Below are 21,949 nucleotides of genomic sequence, written 5' to 3'. Positions count from 1 at the left end.
TCATGCTATGAACAACCATGCCTGTAAAATTTATACGGATGGTTCAAAAACTGAAAGTATGGTAGGTGCTGCGGCAGTTTTTCCTTTATGTACAAGTTCAGCTACACTACCGCTTGCTTTCAGCGTCTTCACAGCCGAATTATATGCCATTAAGTTTAGCGCTTAGTAAGATAATTGAGCTTTCCATTTCATCTGCCATAATTTACACAGATTCTCTTAGTGCTGTCTCTGCCATAAGGAATTCTTCCTTATGGCAGAGGGAGTTCGAGGCCATCACCACCAAATACGGAGGATGCGGAAAGGTCAGTGAATGACCACCACATATCCCCTGGAGCAATATGGCCTTAGTTGCTAATGCTCCTAAAAACCAAATAACAACAACAACATAACAAAAGTTGACAAGTATAGACCACGCTGAGAAAAATTCTACCCCATGAGCCTTGCACAGTCTCTCCAGGGACGAGACTGACAAGGCTCTCATCATATACTCCCTCCTATCCTGTCTGTCTATCTGTCTGGCCAGAATTGCAGACACTTTCGAATTCAACCCCCAACTTATGGATTTTTTCAATATTCCCCTCTACTTGTTAAGTAAGTCAGCTGATCTCCACCACTTAATGTCATTCATGTCAATGTGTACAACATTATCACCTTTTGTGCCCTTTAAAGATAATATTTTCTCTACAGTGTCATCACCTATTGCTCCTGGAGTCATACATACCCTGGTCCTATTTCATGTATCCTTTTTGCACAATATATTTCATATTTCCCTGACAATAGAGGGACAACTAGCTCCTGTGAAACTAGTACATTCTGCCTTTGGGGGTTGCTGCTGTGTTGCCAGTTGATCAAATGTAAGCTCTGGTGTTGATGTGGGCAAATGAGACCTTGATTGGCCCCCAATTTAAATCCTTCAAGGTACTTGTTCTTCATGCTCTTATAAATGCTCATATGTCCAAGAACGAGTCCTTCTTGGCTCTGTTCTCAGAATATTTACACTCCAAATTAATTCCATAACAATAGACATGCCAAACACAGCTCTATTCAGAGCTGTGTTTGGCATGTCTGTTTTCATATGTCTATGAAATATAGCTCTATTCAGATGATTTTACTGTCTCAAGTCATTCACAAAACATGCCTCTGATCAAAAACAGCTACATGTTACAATGAATAAAATAGACTTATGGAGTTAATAGAATGGATACAGAATATCACAGCAAAAACAACAGCTATACACTTTTGTAAAAAGTTCAGTATCCATCCAGATCCAGAATTAAGGTTGACAAATCACCATATACTTCTCTCTAATAGGATTCACTTCCTTGGTCTAATTTTTGACAGAAACTTAACTTTTTGGAGCAGATCAGACATCTCTGCCCAAGCTGTTTGGAAAAGACTAAATATTTTAAGAGTTATCTCTCTGCAATAACAACAACATAACAAAATATGCCTTTATGCATAAAGGCATATTTTGTTATGTTGAATGATATTATATGAATAAAGGCTATATGCCTTTATTCATATAATATCTTGATCAGATCAGACTGGACTATGGTTCCCCCTTTGTACCACTCTTGTAGACAAAGCATCATAAAATGGCTTGACTCTATACATCATAATGGTTTAGGAATTGCCCTGGTTTCATATTGAACTTTGCCTGTGCAAATTTTTATGCGGAAGCCCATGAACCACCACTAAATCTCTGAGACAAATGTTCCTATTAAACTGTGCCTTTAAAATCCATAGCCTGCCTAATCACCCCATTTGGGAGTACTTTTTTAATCTGAAATGGGAAAATATATAAGAAACAAACCTACTTTAAATGAATTGGTTGGCACATGAGTGCAAGAACTAATTTGAAAATGAGGTTTGATAATACTGTTACAAATTTATAGTAATACTTTTACAAATCTGCTATGGCAGACCTTTATACCAAATTGTGAAAGAAAAATGCCCTTGAAAACTTTAACATTAACAGGTTCATGCAGCATATTTATTACAGATTTTCTCACTATTCCCATATATACATAGGTGGCTATAAAACAGATGCTCAGGTAGGTACGGCAGTGATCCTACCAAATGCTGCTATCTCCCACACAGCAGCTACTCAGCTGAGTTATTTGCCATATTAATAGCCTTGATATATGCTGAAAAATCCCTTTTTCAGAAACCTTGTATTTACTGACTTACTGAGTGTACTGTATACCCTTCAAATGAAAACACACATCCATGCATCCAATATTGTGTAAATTCAAACTCAGCTAATGAGACAGAAAGATAAAAAAGAAGTTGATTCTGCTGGATCATTGGACATTCAGGTACCATAGGAAATGAAAGTATTGAGCAGGCAGAAGCCAATGAAATCAAAAAATATCACATCTACCCTGTCAAATTCCATATACCAACTATAAATTTGCCATGAAACAGGCGTACTCAGATGGGTGCAAGCCTGGCAGATTCATGCAAATAACAAATTACTGCAAATAAAACAGCAATAGAAATTAAGTTTTTGAATGAATTGGCAAGAATACAGACCAGATGCACTCATCTCACACATTTGTACCTACTTACAAAAGATGAATCACCAGAATGTTCACACTGCTGCTATCAACTTACTATGAAACATTTGCTTCATAGTAAGTTGATAAAACATCCACATCATCAAATGGTGTGACAAACAGCCTTCCATCTTCCTGTACATCAACAGGATTCTCTAACTCACAGATTATAGGTGAAAACTCTAATACTGATGAACTTTTTTCCTTTCTGAATCTATCAGATTATTCAGCCGCATATAATACACCTCATGATCAAGAAACATCAATACACATATATAATTCCAACAGTTAGGTGCAATATGGCCAAGGTTGCCACTGCATCAAAACGTCCTGAATCAAACAACAAATGACTACATGGTAGACAAGTTCCCACTGACAAATGATGTTTTTATAAATGCCAAGGTAACACATTTCATCATTTATCAATGTCATATTTGAAAGTTTTTGTGGGCTAGTTTTCAGTACTTCTTGGAGTCATTAAAGAAATAGATGAAACAGTATATGTTTTACAGCATCAGTTCTGTCAGTTTTAGTGTGAGAACCTACCAGGTGCTAATATGAAAGACGGAAGGATTGATGTACAGTAGTTCTCGGTTGGGGACTAATAAATGCACAAGGAAGCTTGAAATATAACAAATTATCTCAAGTAATGGTTGGCATTTTAACAATTCCTCATAGCAGTGCTGGGTGTGAGGAAATATTCAGTCAGGTTAGAAAAACAAAAACTGAGTTCTTCATGTGAAGCTTTGGAAATGCTCCTGAAAGCCAAGTTCAGACAGCAGACTCTACATATACCTACATATTTGCAATAGCCTTTCTTAAATCAGTTATCTAATAGAATATTCAAACAGAAATTCACTTCCAAAAAATTTTGATAAGCTAATATTGTAAAGCATAGTGTGCTTTACTTTTTTTGTGGCATGCATAAAGAATAATTTCTTTGTCTAGCATTAGTATGCTATGCTTTTGCCATTTGATTACATCATCCGACATTTTACCTCCACTAAAATATCAGCTGTTTGAAGTCAATTTTTATGCATAGATTTTGAAAATAATTCTTAAAATTTCACATCACATTTTCTATGTATACAGGTGCTTGTGTTTACCCATAACACATATATTTTACTATGATTTAAGGAAGTAGTTATGACATCGATCAGTTGTATTACCAGTAAACTATAATGTTTGCATGTTCTCACTGATGGCAACAATGTTCGGTAGGGTTAACATGTTCAGCCTTGTCAGTCTGTTTCACGCTTCTCTCTTTCAGTAATGGAAAGGCAGTTGCAGTGATTATGTGTACAGTTATCATCGTGTGTCTCTCTCTTTCTCTCTCTCTCTCAGGGTAACTCAGAAATTTTTTTGGCTGGTGCAGCATAAGCCTCGGGCTTCCTTGCACTATATGTCTGGTAATAATAATAATAATAATGTATTGCATATTGTTTATGTCTTCTGTATTTTGCTTAGCATTGTACTGTTAAAATGTTTGAGTAGAAGCAAAGGATATGTCCGAATCACACTTTCTGCTGTGTATGTGTTGACAGTTTAAAATAAACATTCAGAGAACAGAAAATCTACAGTATTACTAAATGTACATGTGTATTCTTTTTGTACTTTTGTTGCAATTGCAAGACATGATCAGGACAAAACTTAAGCTCCACATATGTATTACTGCACCATAAATGTGAGGATTAACATGTTCAGCCTTGTCAGTCTGTTTCACGCTTCTCTCTTTCAGTAATGGAAAGGCAGTTGCAGTGATTATGTGTACAGTTATCATCGTGTGTCTCTCTCTTTCTCTCTCTCTCTCAGGGTAACTCAGAAATTTTTTTGGCTGGTGCAGCATAAGCCTCGGGCTTCCTTGCACTATATGTCTGGTAATAATAATAATAATAATGTATTGCATATTGTTTATGTCTTCTGTATTTTGCTTAGCATTGTACTGTTAAAATGTTTGAGTAGAAGCAAAGGATATGTCCGAATCACACTTTCTGCTGTGTATGTGTTGACAGTTTAAAATAAACATTCAGAGAACAGAAAATCTACAGTATTACTAAACGTACATGTGTATTCTTTTTGTACTTTTGTTGCAATTGCAAGACATGATCAGGACAAAACTTAAGCTCCACATATGTATTACTGCACCATAAATGTGAGGATATGACTAACTGGGAAAATTCAAAGTATGCCTTTTTGTGTTCCTGTGGTTTGGCAAGGAGTATGAAACCACATTGTCAGCTTAGCATTAGTAGAGGCATTTGATGCAAGAAAGCAAGCTTATGCAGCATCAGCCCAAAAAAAAAAAAAAAATAAAAATAAAAAAAAAATAAATAAAAAATAACCACTTCCACTTCACCCCTCTGTTTGTTCGAAATACCTGTCCAGCTGAGCCTTAAACTTATTTAGGCTATCAACTTCCACGACAAGGGATGGAAGTCTGTTCCACCAACCAACCACCCGCTGGCTAAAGGCAAATTTCCGCACATCTATCCTACATCTGTCTTTTCTCAATTTGAATTTATGTCCTCTCAGGTGATTATTCTGAGCAAGAGGAAGAATTGGAAGAGGAAGAATCAGCATTGAGCATGCTCAAACCATTCAAGGCTTTATACACCTCTATCAGATCACCTCGCCGGTGCCTAGTCTCCAGACACTGTAATTTGCAAAACTTAAGCCTTTCTTCGTAAGAGCACCCCTTTGTTCCATTCACTAATCTTGTTGCCCTTCTCTGTACTCGTTCCAGCATCTCTACATCCTTCTTGAAATGAGGCCTCCAGACCTGTATACAGTACTCTAGGTGTGGTCTGACCATTGCCTTATACAAGGGAATAATCACCTCCTTATCCCTGCTAGAAAAATTCCTATATATCATCGACAATACACCATGAGCTACTCTTGCAGCCCATCTGCACTGCTCAGAAAACTTCATATCTGCCTGCACAACCACCCCCGGGTCCCTTTCATTCTCTACCACTGTCAGTGTAGTACCACAGATTTGATACGTTGCTCTGGGGTTGCTGTTTCCCATATGTAGTACTTTACATTTGTCAGTGTTAAACTTCATTTGCCACCTCTCAGCCCATCTGCTCAACCTTTCCAGATCTTGTTACAGTAGCTTAGTGTCAGTAGTGTCCTTGACAACCCTGCCAACCTTCGTATCGTTGACAATTGCCAAACCTTCCACACAGTATCAAAAGCCTTTTCAAAGTATTTCTGTGTTTTTTGCTGTTCTTCAAGATCTACCTATGCTTGGCCTACAAGCATATTTGCCACTTCTTCATACAAAGACATTTTCCAGTTTATTATCAAACCTAAAAAGTATCTCTCTTATTATTTCATCCAGGAGGAAAGAGTTCCATAAGCTAGTTCTCAGTGTAACACTTTTTTTTCATCAAATGTCAAAGGGTATTCCTGCTACTATTGAAACATTCCTTGTTTATGCCTATCCCAAAACATGGGCTACATTGAACAACACACATCCATGCATCCAATGGATGTGTGTATGCAATCAGTAAGAGAGCTGTGGATGTCAGAGAATGGTTATTGCCTTTCCAAGCAGTAAACAAAAATGTGCCACTGTTGTGGTGCATTTTATAAAAAAAAATGCAAGTTACATGACATGTAATACTGAGATATATCCTACGTCTCGTATCATATGGTTCTCAGACCTCAACTGGGCTATGGTGCTCCTTTATATGATTATTCTAGAAAGAGTGCCCTTGAGTGGCATAACTCACTCCATCATTGTCAATAACTATTTGAGCTTCCAGACTAGACTCAACTAGACTCCCTGTTAAAATTTTATATTAGAAGCGACTGAACCACCACCACTTCTTAGTAGAAAAGTACTACTCCTAAATTATGCTACCAAACAGTGGAACCCCTGAACTCATCCTGTATGGTCATATCACTTTGACTTGCAATAAAAAGCATTCTTTTTTTTTTTTTTTTTTGTTTAATAAGCTGTAAGCTCATATAAAATAAACCTGACATAATAAGGTGCCAAGAGCTAACGCAAGTTGGAATGTAGTAGTAGAAGAAGTGGCATGTGATGCAAGAAAGCAAGTGTATGAGCTTATGCAGCAGCATCACCCATAAAAAAAAAAAAAAAATCACACCATTCCCTCCAAATGCCTGTCCAGTTCCTCCTTAAATTTATTTAACCTATCAACTTCCACAATGATAGATGGAAGTTAGTTCCAGCAATTAACCACCCGCTGGCTAAAGGCAAATTTCCATACATCTATTATCTATTCTTCATCTGTCCTTTCTTAATTTGAATTTATGCCCCCTTAGGTTCGTAATCTGAACAAGTGGAAGGATCCCATCAGAATTCAGTGTGCTCAACCCATTCAAGGCCTTATACATCTCAATCAGATCACCACGCAGGTTCTTGGTCTCCAGCCACTGCAATTTGCAGAACTTAAGCCTCTCTTGGTAAGAGGATCCCTTCATTCCCCTCACCAATCTTGTTGCCCTTCTCTGTACACTCTCAAGCAAATCTACATCCTTCCTAAAATGAGGCCTCCAGACCTGTACGCAGTACTCAAGGCACGGCCTGACCATTGCCTTATACAGAGGGACAATCACCTCCTTCTCCCTGCTAGCAAAATTCCTATATATCATTGACAAAACCCCATGACCTACCCCGGCAGCCTGTCTGCATTGCTCAGAAAACTTCATATCTGACTGCACAATTACTCCCAGGTCTTTTTCATTTTATACCACCTTAAGTGTAGTACCACACAGTTGGTACGTTTCTCTGTGGTTACTTCTACCCATATGCAGTACTTTGCATTTGTTAAGGTTAAACTTCAGTTGCCACTTCTTAGCCCATCTACCCAAATTATCTAGATCCTGTTGCAGTAGCACACTGCCATTACTGTCATTAACAACCCTGCCAACCTTTGTATCATCTGCAAACTTCGACACTGAGCCTGATAAATATACAAATATCATTGTATATTTATCATTGATAAATATACAAAAACAACAGAGGACCCAACACCGAACCCTGTGGGACTCCACTAATAACATTAGTCCACGAAGACAGCACCCATTAATTACCACCCTCTGTCTTCTCCCACTCAACCATCCTTTTATCCATTGTAGCAACTTACCCTTAATACCATTCTGCTCCACTTTGTACAATAGTCTTCCATGCACAACAGTGTCAAAAGCTTTCCTGAAATCCAAATATATGATATCAAAATTATTTTTTGATATCATATATTTGCATCCAGTTCCTTTGTAACCACATCATAATATCCTATCATTGTCAGACAAGACTTTTCCTTAACAGACCCATGCTGTGTCTAAATTATTGCTGCAGTCTTGTCTAGATGATCCTGCAATGCATCTTTAACCAGTGACTCCAGGATATATATACAACTAGATATATTCCCAGAAATATCTGAACCAGATCCTCCATGCATTGTATCACCATCTTATAACTGTTTTTGTAAATGAGGAAAATAATTTGTATCAAATATGAATATCGAACAACTGAATGCAATACATGTAACACTAAATTCCTATTGTATCCAGATATATATTGATGGATCCAAAACAGATATGACTATATGTGCAGCAAGTCTTTCCTACTTTCATAATATGTACATCATTCCCAACAGAATGCAAGTAAATTAGTCCTAAATCATACCAGCGTTTTTCCTACTCTCCAGACAAATTTCCCACTTCCTATCCTATAATTAAAAAATCTGATCTTGAATTCAGCATAATGTGACTTGCCTAGCAGGGAAGTACTCGATTCAGAGCACAGAATTCCCAGAAATGATATAATGCAGATCAATCAGAAATGATATAATGCAGATCAATCAGAAATGATATAATGCGACTCATGGCAGAGAAGAAAAATGCCTGGGGTGCATATAAATTATCAGGCGACACAGAAGGTTATGATAGTCATAAGCTAGTCTGTAATCAAGTCACAAAGGAAGTTAGACAAGCAAAGGCAAATTACAAGAAACCTTTGGCAAACTATGCCAAAGGTTTCTTGTAATCTTTCTTGCAGCAAGGACTTCTTTAGTTTCTAGGGGCATTCAAAAAATAAGTTACACCTGCCGTCATCTCTTGATATAATTGCACAACAAATGTGGCACCTGTGCAAAATGGGCGCCTCCGTAGCCAGGTGGGAAGGAGCAGCAGTGCGTAGCACACGCTTCTTGATTAGACCGGGGTTCAAGCCCGTCACCACCAAATACGGAGGATGCAGAAAGGTCAGGGATTGACCACCGCATATCCCGGAGCAATATGGCCTTAGTTGCTAATGCTCCTAAAAACCAAATAACAAATAACCTGTACGAAATGGAGTTCATATCATGTGACCCCCTGGTAGGTGAGTTTCGTTGACGTAGCAGTAACAGTTGTGTAGGAGCAAGCGTTCATAATAGCATGTCATCTAGAATATTACTCCAAGTTTGAGGTACATGGAACCGTTTGATTTTTGTGGGTGAAATGTCTGAATTTCCAAGATTCATCGTGAAATAACAGCGGTGTGTGGGGGAAATGCAATGTTTCATCCAGCCATAGTGAAGTGGTGTCAGCAGTTTGAAAGTGGTCGCACAGATTTGACAGATGCTGATCGAAAAGGAAGGCCATCAACGTCAACCACTGCAGACAACATGATGCAGGTTGATGAAATGATTCACAATAATCGAAGACTGACAGTCGCAGAAATGGCAAAGGAGTTGGATATTTCGATAGGCAGTGTTCATTCCATTGTCCGCAAACATCTTGACTATCGCAAATTGTGTGCACGATGGGTTCCTCGTTCACTGACAGACGAACACAAAGGTCAACTTTTTTGTCTTCTCTAGCCTTCCTTCAATGCTCCTCTGTGGAAGGCCATGATTTCTCATTCTGCATCATCACTGGTGACGAAACGTGGGTGCACTATTTTACCCCAGAAATGAAGAGAGCATCTATTGAATGGAGAGACAACATCGCCTGTTCGGAAGAAATTCAGAGTTGCACCATCAGCAGGAAAGGTCATGGCCACTGTGTTTTTCGACTGTGAAGGAGATTTTTACTTGGAATTTATGGCAGAAGGCACAATAATTAATGCTGCCTCATACTACCAAACATTACTGTCTTTGTGAGCAGCCATGAAAAACAAGAAGCCTGGAAAGTTAAGCAAAGGTGTTGTTCTCATTCAGGACAACACCACGCCACACATTGCACGCAAAACACAGCACTTGCTCCAAAGTTTTCGATGGGAGGTATGGCAACATCTACCGTACATTCCTGATATTTCACCTTGTGAATATCACATCTTCAGCAAGCTGAAAGAACATCTAGAGGGACAACGACATGCAAAAGATGAGCATGTGCAAACAGCAGTTCGACAGTGGCTGAATGACCAAGGAGTGGATTTCTGTCATCAGGGAATTGAACGTTTAGTCACACGTTCCAAGAAGTGTTTACACCAACTCAGTGACTATGTGGAAAAGTAGTGCAAGGTATGTGTGCTTTCTATTGCATAATGTTACATACCTCAATAAATGTCTCTTGAGCTACAGTGGTCAAGTATAACTTATTATTTGAATTACCCTCATATTACTCTAGAAGGAAGGGGATGAATCAGATTGGTTCAATTCATATGAATGGGATTGACTGTAGATGATCATTCTCAGATAGCTGCCAAACTAAATGAGTATTTTGCGTCTACATTCACGCATCAGGAGTTATTCAAGGAGAAGAAGACCAGATGTTTATCAAACTCTAACAGGGAGATAAATATGATTTTATAATAACTGAGAGCAAAGTGGGGGAGAAATTGTGAAGTTAAACATAAGAAAGGCACCTGGAGTGGATAGGTTATCCACTCCAGTTATATTAAAGGAGGTGGCAAAAGAATTGAGCAAACCCCTAGCCATAATTATGAGAGCACCCTTGGACTCAGAGGAAGTCTCAATGGACTGGAGATGTGCAAATGTATCTCCAATTCACAAAGTTGTTTCAAAGTGTGACACAAATAATTACAGACCTCTTAGTTTGACTTCTGTTCCAGGGAAAATAATCGAGTCACTGGTTAAAGAAGCATTGTAGGATCATCTAGATACTGCAGTAATAATTCAGAAACTGCATGGGTTTCTTACGGGAAAGTCTTGTCTGGCAAATTTAATTGAATACTATGATGTGGTAACAAAGATACTGGATGCAAAAAAAATAATTTTGATATCATATACTGTACTTGGATTTCAGTAAACCTTTTGATACTGTTGCACATGGAAGACTACTGTACAATTTGGAGCAGTATGCCGTTAAGGGCAAGTTGCTAAAATGGACAAAAGGGAGAAAACAGACAGACAGTGGTAATCAGTGGACACTGCTCTTCCTGGACTAATGTTATTAGTGGTGTACCCCAGGATTGGGTGTTAGGCCCATTTTGGTTTTTTATATTTATCAATGATATTGGAGAGGGTATATCAAGCTTAATGTCAAAGTTTGCAGATGATATAAAAGTTGGCAGGGTTGTTAATAACAGTAATGACAGTATGCTGTTGCAACAGGGTCTGGAAAAGTTGGGCAGATGGGCTCAGAAGTGGCAACTGAAGTTTAATATTGACGAATGCAAAGTACTCCATATGAGTAGTAGTAGCCCTCAGAGAAATGTACCAACTGGTTGGTGTAATACTCAGGGTAATGGAGAATGAAAGAGACTGGGGGGAGGGTAATTGTGCAGTGAGATGTGAAGTTTTCTGAGCAGTGCAGACAGGCTGCCAGAGTAGGTCATGGGGTCTTGACCATATCAATGATATACAGGAATTTTGCTAGCAGGGAAAAGGAGGTGATTATCTCCTTGTATAAGGCACTCGTCAGGCCTCACCTTGACTAATGTGTACAGGTCTGGAACCTTCATTTTAGGAAGGTTGTAGAGTTGCTAGAACGAGTACACAGAAGGTTAACAATACTGGTGAGGGGAAGAAAGTGGTGCTCTTACAAAGAAAGGCTTAAGTTCTGCAAATTGCAGTATCTGGAAACTAGGCACTTGGAGGGTGGTCTGATTGACGTGTATAAGACCTCGAATGGATTGAGCAGGCTCAATGCTGATGGGATTTTTCCTCTTGCTCAGATTATAAACCTGAGGCATTATAAACTGAAATTGAAGAAAGGCAGTTGTCGAATAGATGTAGAATAGAATCGAATAGCGCGTAGTTGATTGCTGGAACAAACTTCCATCTGTTCTTGTGGAAGTTGATAGCTTAAATCAGCTTTTCCCAAAATTTTTTAGTCATGGTACACTTTTCATTTCACAATATATTTATGGAACACAAGTTTAGCGGGAGCCAAAGAACTCTTTGTTAATATTTTATTACATACGACGCACTGTGCATCAGGAGCATCTTTATTTCCAACACATGTAAAGCCAAAATTCAAAGAACTGTCATCATACTTTCATTTTGGTCTTTTATTAGTTGATTCCTGTTTTTTTCACTTCTGATTTTTGGGGACCAAATGGCTGCGATTGTTCATCCTCACTTTGACGTGTGACAATATTGTGTTCATTTTCATCGACCACAGTTTCACTAGTAGAATCTTGCTTCTCGTTTTAAAGTTTCAACCTCAATTTTTTAAACCACAATTCCATGGTCATTTATTTTAATAATAATATTTCAAAATACTAATAATTATCAAAAAAAATATTTATACAAGTAAGTTTAGTTATGCATTATGCGTTCTAGTTTTCCACACTACTACAGAACTAATCTCTTAATTGCGAAGATAGTCTGAACTGCACCACAAGCACTGTGGAAATGCAAAAACATATCAACGGAAGGCTACTTTGTTTCATCCACCCGAACGATGCATGATATCGGTTCGCTTCCCCCTCTCCCTCATCCTATGTACTCCAGGCTAAATTGCTTATGAATGGCATATTGGATCACTACTTTGCTACTTTTTCGTGGATGTCGTTATCTCTATGCATACTTCTGTATGCAAAAGCCCGCCAAAGTAAAGTTTTTCACAGTCTATCTGATTATTAGTCTATCCCAGTATATTAATAACCAAAAATAAAATAATGTTAAAAATTATAATGATACAAAAGTGGTGTACGCTACAAATATGCAAAATGTATTTATTTTTTTAATTATTAATTACAATTTTTCACATGATACTTGTCCACATGTCACGGAACACAGTTTGAGAAATGCTGGCTTAAATAAATTCAAGGAGGAAGTGGACAAACGTTTGGAGCAAATGGATGGGTGAAATTGGATTTTTTTTTTTTTTTTTTTTTTCTGGCTGATGCTGTAGATGTTTGCTTTCTTGCATCATATCCCTATACTAATGCTAAAAAAATCTGTTCACTTATGTGTTTACTTTTAATTAATCCCTATATCAGTTCTGTTAATAGCTTATGAACAAGTGCAATGCAATTTGGGTGTTGCAGCTAGGGTGACCAACTCTTGATCAGCCAATTTTGGGATATCAACCTTAAAAAATAGGGACACAACCAAAAAAATCAGGATTTTTTTCATTGGTACATCAGATTACAAAATACCTTGTAATATTAACATATGTACTTGTCCCTTCTTGGTTATTATACATATATAGGTATATCTTGACATATTAATTTTTAAAATAGGTAGGTTGAATAAATTAGATACACGTACTTAGGTAAGTAAAATGTGTATTCATTATTATGTCAACATCAAACAATCAACAGAACATAGCCTTCTATTATTTTTTAATATAAATAATCATTAGTCTAAAACTAGACTGATAAAATTCTTAAAATAAAATCAAAGATCAATCATCAACGGAACTTAAAAGTAATGGAAAACCAACGTAAAATCACACAAATAATACATAATAATAAAATTCTAGAGGTAATTATACCAAATTAAATTTGGCTGTGCAACATTAAAAAAATATGCAATCATGTTTAGAAAATTAAACAATTTCAATAAAAGAAACTAATATTTTTTTTTAATTACATAGGAACTAAAGTAATCACTTCTTTAATCAAATAGTAACTATAAAAATAGGTATATGAAATATTTCAAAGCTTGAAATTATATATTTTTTTGTGATTTTGCACATTTAAGCATATCCTTATTCTTTAGGACATATCAGTGGAATTTTTCGCAACTAAATGGATAATTTACCTTAACTTATAGTTCTGCCTTTACATTTTCTATAAGTAATCTATTTCTGTTATTGCTACACACATTATTTCAGAGTAGAAATACATGCTCTGCTGAAGCATTTGAAGCTGGAATTGAAGCTACAAATTGGAATACTTTGAGAAAGTTTTTTAAACCCTTGTTCTGTCTAAAAAGCTTGTGCCATTTTTTATACGAAAATTTTTCTTGGTTTTCAGAGTTTTCTTTTTCTGAAATCATAATATCCAAGACCTCTTTTACTCCAACAGTATTCTTCTTAAAGTTTGTCAACATCTATTATGCTATCAAGAGATAATTTAGTCAATGCTTCACGAAGTTCGTCAGAACTAAACATCTTTTTTAGGGAAAAAAATTTTCATTTTAGACAAAATGCTACCTTCAGAAAAATCAAAGCATTCTTCAATATACTTCAAAACATTTTTGTACCACATTAACTGGCTTTTAATAGAAGTTTGCTTGGATATCAGCAATCGTTTTAAAATATTTGAAGCTACAAAATCTATAAATTCGTTGGCAATCAGTTTGGTCTTTAAATTAGAAAGTATCGCAAATATTTCAGAACTTAGAATGTCTGCCTTTTCTAGTAACATTACAGGTTCATGAAACACTTTCAAAACATTGTGAAAGAAGGCTAGATAACATTTGGTTTTTTCAATTTCTGAAAAATATTTCAGCAAAGCGGTTGGACAGTTTTCTCCGAGTGACATAAAGTAAATTTTCAGAGCAGGAAGTCCCTTTAAAAGTCTTTCGATTTCTGGATGTAAAGAAAGCCAACATATAGTAATATGTCTAAGTATATTTTGATATTGTATATCAACTTTTCCACCCGCTTTGCTTGATAAGATAAATGACCATATACCTTCAAAACTAAATTTTTTATGTCAAAATTACATTTATCTATTGCAAATTTAATAAAATTATGAAGCATGTGTGCAGCACATTGAGAAGGATAGAGATTTACATTATCTTTCAATATTAGTTGATAAACAGAATCATGAATTCCAAAATTTACATTTGTATTATCCGCTGAATAGCTTGAAACGTTCTTTAAATCTAGCCCAATTTGTTCCAAGCAAGTTTTCAAATTTAAATGGATTGCTGTGGTGGTTTCATCAGGATCTTCATAGAAATTCAAAAGACAAATTTGTAATTCACGATCTGGCAAATAATACCATGCTAAAATCAGAAAAACTTTGACACATCTGTGATTTGTTGCATCAGATGATATACTAAAATATACACTGTTTCTCAAGCAGCTAATATGCTGTTCTAAAGAACTTGATCCCAACATGTTGTGTGCAATAGCTGCTGCTTTGGTTCTTCCAGTAGTAGTAGTTTTTACAGCAACCTTTGAATCTGAGAGTAAAATAGATGATAAATTTGCATGGCAGTCAAGAGATCTGTACGAAATCGTATGTTTCACAGCGTGATAAACTTGGATAATTTCAGCAACCACTACCTTTTCTTCTTCGGAAGTTAAAATATCTTTGTTCAAAAATTGTTGTAATGTCTGTTTTTTTTTTTTTTTTCTTTCAAGTTCCTCTCACAGCGTTGATTCTCTGATCCAACACAATGCTTTTTAACATCATTAAATCTACCATGAGAGATACTAAATGATTTCCTACACAAATTGCAATAATTTTTGTAACACGAGGAATCATCTTTCTTTATAAAATCGTATTTTTGCTACCATTCTTCTCTATAAACACACATTCTTTTCATTTTCTTTCTCTTTTTACCTTCATTGCTGCCAGACCTCTTCTTTCAACTTGAACAAATAAATAATTAATTAAATCAAAATAGCATCTTTTTAAATTTTACGATAACAATAAAACAAATAAATAACTTGAAAAAATTAAGCACAATCACTGTGTTCAAATATGCACATGCGCTTCTACCTTATGCTACTACTCATGTGACTAAGCTGACTGCTTTTGTTTCAATTCAACCCCTTCCCTCGCAGGCTACACCCAGACTACCACATTATCTGTACATGCCAGCGAACATATTTCATATATGTTGTTGTTTGGTTTTTAGGAGCATTAGCAACTAAGGCTATATTGCTCCGGGGATATGCGGTGGTCATTCCCTGACCTTTCCGCATCCTCCGTATTTGGTGGTCATGGGCTCAAACTCTGGTCTAATTTCAATCAAAGATAAGTATCCTGAAATTTCAAATCAAATTTTATTGAAGTTCTTCACTGCTTACTGTTGTGAGTTGGGATTCTCAACGTTAAAAAACTTTAAATCCAATAAAAGGAGAAAATTTATGTGCGCTGAAGATAGCACGAGAGTAGATTTATCATATTATTTAGCATACAGGAAATTTGTCAAAGCACTAAGCTCAAGTATCTCATTAAAATATTTCGGTGAAAACTTCCAATTTGTATATTTGGCAATTAAATAAAAAAATCTTAGGCTTTTGTTTTATTAAAATATAATGGTTCTTCCTTGATGGAATATATAGTATTATTTAGTTATAACCACACATAATTACGTATATTTGATAAAGTGTGCCACAAAATTCACATTATTTTACAAATGAGTCATAAGCCAAAAAAAAGGTTGAGAACCACTGCTTTATAGTACCTAATTACCACTTTCTCCAGCCTATATATTCAAAGTCTTTTTTTTTTCATATGGATACCCCTTGCCAATCTCATTTAGTGTATTGCACACTTTATGACCTTTCAAAAAAGCTTGATGACTTTGTTTAGGTGCAGTCCCCATACATGTATAACTTTATTAGTTATAACTTTGAATTTGAACAGTATTAGCATTAGTAGAGGCCTATGATGCAAGAAAGCAAGCTTATGCAGCATCAGCCAAAAAAAAAAAAAAAAACCTCCCATTTCACCCCTCCATTCGTTCCAAATGCCTGTCCAGCTCAGCCTTAAATTTATTTAGACTATCAACTTCCACAACAAAAAATGGAAGTCTGTCCACCAAACAACTACCCACTGGCTAAAGGCAAACTTTTGTGCATCCATTCTACAACTGTTTTTCCTCAATTTGAATCTGTGTCCCCTCAAGTTCTTAATCTGAGCAAGAGGAAGAATCCAAGGCTTTATACACCTCAATCAGATCACCTTTTAGGTGCATGCTCTCCAGGCACTGCAGTTTGTAGAACTTAAGCCTTTCTTGGCAAGAGCACCCCTTTGTTCTCCTCACCAATCTTGTTGCACTTCTTTGTACTCCTTCTAGCAACTCTACATTCTTCCTAAAATGAGGCCTCCAGACCTGTACACAGTACTCTAGGTGTGGCCTGACTATTGCCTTGTATAACGGGATAATCACCTCCCTGTCCCTGCTAGCAAAAAATTCCTATATATTATTGACAAGACTCCAAGACCTGCCCTGGCAGCCCGTCTACACTGTCAGCAAACTGCATATTTGACTGCACAATTCCCCCCAGGTCTTTTTCACTTTCCACTTCCCTGACTGTAGTACCACACAATTGGTGTGTTTCTCTTCGGTTATTGCTACCCATATGCAGTACTTTGCATTTGTCAATGTTAAACTTCAGTTGCCACTTCTCAGCCCATTTGCCCAACTTATTTAGATTCAGTTGGAGTGGCATACTGTCTTTACTGTTTTTAACAACCCTGCCAACCTTTGTATCATCTGCAGACTTGGATGTTAATCCTGACGTTAATCAATATCGTTGATGAATAGAAAAAACAATAATGGGCCCAGCACCGAACCGTGGGGAACTTCACTAATAACATTTGTCCATGAAGAGCAGTGTCCATTGATTACCACTCTGTCTTCTCCCACTCAACCAAGTCTTTTATCCATTGTAGCAACTTACCCTTAATGTTATACCTCTCCAATTTGTACAGCAGTCTTCCATGAAATCAAAGGATACGATATCAAAATTATTTTTGACAATTATTTGTGACCATATCATAGTATCCAATCAAATTGGTCAGACAAGATCTCCTATTAACAAACCCATGCTGTCTCTTAACTATTATTTCAGTCTTGTCTAGATGATACTGCAATGCTTCTTTAACCAGTGACTCCATTATTTTCCCCATTTAGACCTGTTAGTTTAACTTGTTTAACAAGTTAAACTAACAGGTCTATAGTTACTTGTGTCACCTTTTGAACCCCCTTTGAGAATTGGTGATACATTTGCACACCTCCAGTCCATGGTGACCTCCCATGAGTCCAAGTAAGCTCTTATAATTATGACTAAGGATTTGCTTACTTCCTTTGCTGCCTCCTTTAATATAACTGGATAGATCCCATCCACCCCAGGTGCCTTCCTTATGTTTAACTTCAACAATTTCTCCTACAGTTTGCTCTCAGTTATTACAAAATCACTTAGCTCCCTGTTAGAGTTTGATAAACTTCCTGCATTCCCCTCATTGAATAACTCCTCATGTGTGAATGTTGATGCAAAATACACCTTCAGTTTATCAGCTACCTGAGCATGATCATCAATAGTCAGCCCATCTATGTTAAGTGGTCCAATCTGATTCACCCCTTTCCTTCTAGAGTTTACATAAGTAAAGAACTCTTTGCTGTTTTTCTTCGCATCCTTTGCCAAAGATTTCTCATAATCCCCCTTCACCTGCCTAACCTCCTTTGTGACTTGATTACAGACAAGCTTATATCTGCAATAGGCTTCTGTGTCACCTGATAATTTATATGCATCCCATACATTTTTCTTCTCTGCCAACAGCCTCATTAATATTCCAGATGTGAGCTTGAGAATTGCTTTATACATTGGAATTATGACCTCTCTATCTCCACAAGGCAACCTTTGATAAATCAATATGACACAATTGTGCCCTAATTTCTGTTGGTCTATGGTAGAAATTTGTCTGACTGAATTGTAACATTTAAATTTTATTCTTCCTTTACCACTTATAATTTAATTCCTCCAAGTATATAAGTTACATTGGGATTATTGTTTCCCAAATGTAAGAGTGTTTATTGGGATATTTCTACCAATCCTTGAAGCCAGATATGTCATTATTAAGGAGTGCTACTTGGCAGATGATATTAGACTCAAGAGCCACTCTCTTGACTCTGATATCATCTGCAAATTTGACAACGTACCTTATATCCGTTAATTAGTGTAATTTACAAAAAATTAGAAACAATATTGATCCCAGTACTGATCCCTAATCAATCTTTACTTCTAACCTTAGCCTATGATTTAAAAGAAGAAAAAAAAAAAAAAAAATTTTTTTTTTTTTTTTTTTTTTTTTTTTGAACCAATAAACTTCACTCCATGTGTTTTTGTATTTCTCTTTAGCACTGCCTGGATTTTGGGAAGATGGATTTTTTGACCATGGTTCTTTTTTGGAAATCCTACAGCCTTGGGCACAGACAGTAATATGTGGCAGAGCAAGGTTAGGGGGCATACCTGTTGGAGTTATTGCTGTAGAAACTCGAACAGTAGAGATTGACATTCCTGCTGATCCAGCCAATCTGGACTCAGAAGCAAAGGTATATTTATGCCAGCTTTTTAATCTCTCTCTCTCTCTCTCTCTCTCTCTCTCACACACACACACACACGCAAAAAAATGGTGTCCAAGCATTTATTCTTTTTATCGAACTAAAATACAGTGGCCACCTTCAATAAGTAGATACAAAGAAGAGAGAACTGTAATTTTTCTTGAAATTGATTAGTATTATAAAGATTAACATTTAGTATTATAAAGTATTAGTATTATAAAGATTAAGTGGACAATTTAGTATTAACCTAAAATCTAAAATAATTATTGGTTTTTGGATTGTAATGGCATTTGTTATAAAAATTAATCAGTTTAGATAAATTAATTATTTATCACACAAGTATTACATATGACAGATTTTAAAAAATTCACCGTTTGACTATCTAGGAATTAAGATAGTGGTTTGAAATTTTATGTAATTAATATATGGAATGCCTGATAAATAACTTTGTTTTTATTTCAATATATATACCTCCTGAAACCAAAAAATAAATAAATAAATAAATAGTATCTTACTAATTAAAAGATTTTGTTGTTTTCCAGGTATAAAAATAGTTAATTGCTTAAACTATGTAATTAATATATGGAATGCCTGATAAATAACTTTGTTTTAATTTCAATATATATACCTCCTGAAACCAAAAAAATAATAATAATAATAATAAATAAATAGTATCTTACTAATTAAAAGATTTTGTTGTTTTCCAGGTATAAAGAATAGGTAATTGCTTAAATTTCAGGAATATGTGCAAGTTGCACAAGTTACAATGTAGGTGTTTGTTCATTAAAGTCCAAATGCTGGGGAGTTACATGGAAGATATAGTGTTGGACCTAAGAATAATTAAGAATTTTCATGCGAAGTTGTTAATCGTGTGCTCATTTAAAAATGGGAATAAATTCGGAAGGCCTTCACTCTCGTATATAGGAAACATGTTTTATCTGTTCATATCATGTTCACTCACAGTCCACGAAAATTTGCATGACAAGCTGCAAAAGAAGGTGGAACGACATACTGCACTAAAAAAAGAGCTATAATACCAAATATGAAAATCTCCTTATGTCCAAGAATTGTTTGCAGAAACTTCTGATAAGTACATGGAATTTAAAAGTTTCTGTTTATACTTCATGACAGCCACTTAATATCAGAGGAATTTACCAGATAGAGATTTTTACAATATTATCATATTTTGTACTATCATGTAGATTCAAACATGCATTGTACATAATGTTGTATGGGCAACCCTCATATAACTCAGTACTTCTACAACACAGTTTCGCTCTAACAAGATCGATAAATTGTGGCAATCCTCGCACAACACGGTACTTAAATAACATGGTTTAGAGAATTGCTGCAAACCTTGCATAACATAGTAATTTTGAGCTTTTGTGGAGGAGAAACCCTGCTATTATGTTGGTTGTAATTTTTAAACATTTCCGTTCTTTTTTGTGAATTCCCTCTTTTGACTCACTAGTTGTTATACAAAAAAAAAATTCTTTTGGGAAATCCCCATACTACGTTCTGTGCTATTGAACTTGTGCTTGTTTGAGACCATAAAAAATTGTGACTTTGAAGCAGCAGTTCATGACTTTTAAGATTTTTGTGAGGTTATTTTGGTTTTTATTTGATTGTTTATAAATTTTTTTGGGTATGTATTACTAAACTTTGTTCTTAAGAACTGTATTGGAATAATTTCATTGTTGTGAATTAAATTCCAGCTCTAAATTTTGCCTAAGGAAAGTAAACCTCCAATGGCATTGGAGGTAAACCAAACGCATCACTCAAAAGAAATTTTATTTCTCTAGAATCAGAGATACAAATTTTGGCTCATTTTAAAAAAGGGGAAAAGGTAACTTTAGTGACTCCATTATTTTCCCCAGAGCAGAAGTTAAACTAACTGACAGGTCTGTAATTACTTGTGTCCCCTTTGATTCTCCTTTGTGAATTGGAGATACATTTCAAAATCTGCCACCTCCTTTAATAACATCTACTTACATTAATAAAATATTTTATTTAACAGTGTGTTGAAATTCATATATTATTTCTAACTAAGAAAATGAAACATTGAATTATTACTGTTAACAGCCACATTAAATTAAAAGGAAAAAGTTCACAACTCTTGCACCTCAATGATTGTTTGTGAACAATATTTTATTTATAATATCAACGGATTCATTTACCCTAGGAGGAAAAAACATAATAGAAATATTCCATTTCAATCAGTTAAACTTTGGGTTGAAATATTGTTGCCACATGCAGCTAGTTATTTTTAAAAAAAGCCTTGTTTGTTGTTCTAAATAATTGAATCAACAGCACTTCGTAGTTGTCTGTATACACTGAGTGGACAGAAATCATGGAATACCTATCTAGTAATGGATAGGCCCACCTTTTGCCCGGATAAGGGCAATCACGTGGCAAGTCATTGACTCCACTAGTTCATGAAAGCATTCCACTGTTATTTCCATCCATGCTTGCAGCACCATTGTCCATAATTCTCTCACTTTCCTAGGTAGAGGATCCAAAGCTTGAACGGACCTTTCCACAATATTTCAAAGAAGCTCCACAGGGTTCATGTCCAGTGAACAGGGAGACCATTCCATGGTGGTAGAATCTGCAGAATGTTCTTTAAACCATGTTCTAGTCACCATGGCACAAATGTTGATGATGAGATGCATTGTCTATGACATCTATGATGAGATGCATTGTCCTGCTGGAAGAGTCCATTGCCCTGTGGGTGCACAATGACCATGAAGGGATGCAAATGGTCTG

General features: G+C 36.0%; 1 protein-coding gene across 2 annotated transcripts in view; it reads left to right on the top strand.

Annotated features, from left to right (window-relative positions):
- ACC (acetyl-CoA carboxylase) overlaps positions 1-21,949 on the top strand; it is a 1,497,654-nt gene that overhangs the window by 1,294,226 nt on the left and 181,479 nt on the right. For both annotated transcript variants that reach the window (XM_090383551.1, XM_090383552.1), the window contains one exon: positions 18,981-19,174. In XM_090383551.1, the coding sequence (XP_090239677.1) occupies positions 18,981-19,174 (194 nt within the window). The remainder of the gene's footprint in view (positions 1-18,980; positions 19,175-21,949) is intronic.

This window comes from Mastigoproctus giganteus, chromosome 10 (assembly GCF_048544385.1).
Source record: "Mastigoproctus giganteus isolate SK-2022 chromosome 10, ASM4854438v1, whole genome shotgun sequence".
Lineage (NCBI taxonomy): Eukaryota > Metazoa > Arthropoda > Arachnida > Uropygi > Thelyphonidae > Mastigoproctus > Mastigoproctus giganteus.
This window is presented reverse-complemented; position numbering and strand designations above follow the sequence as displayed.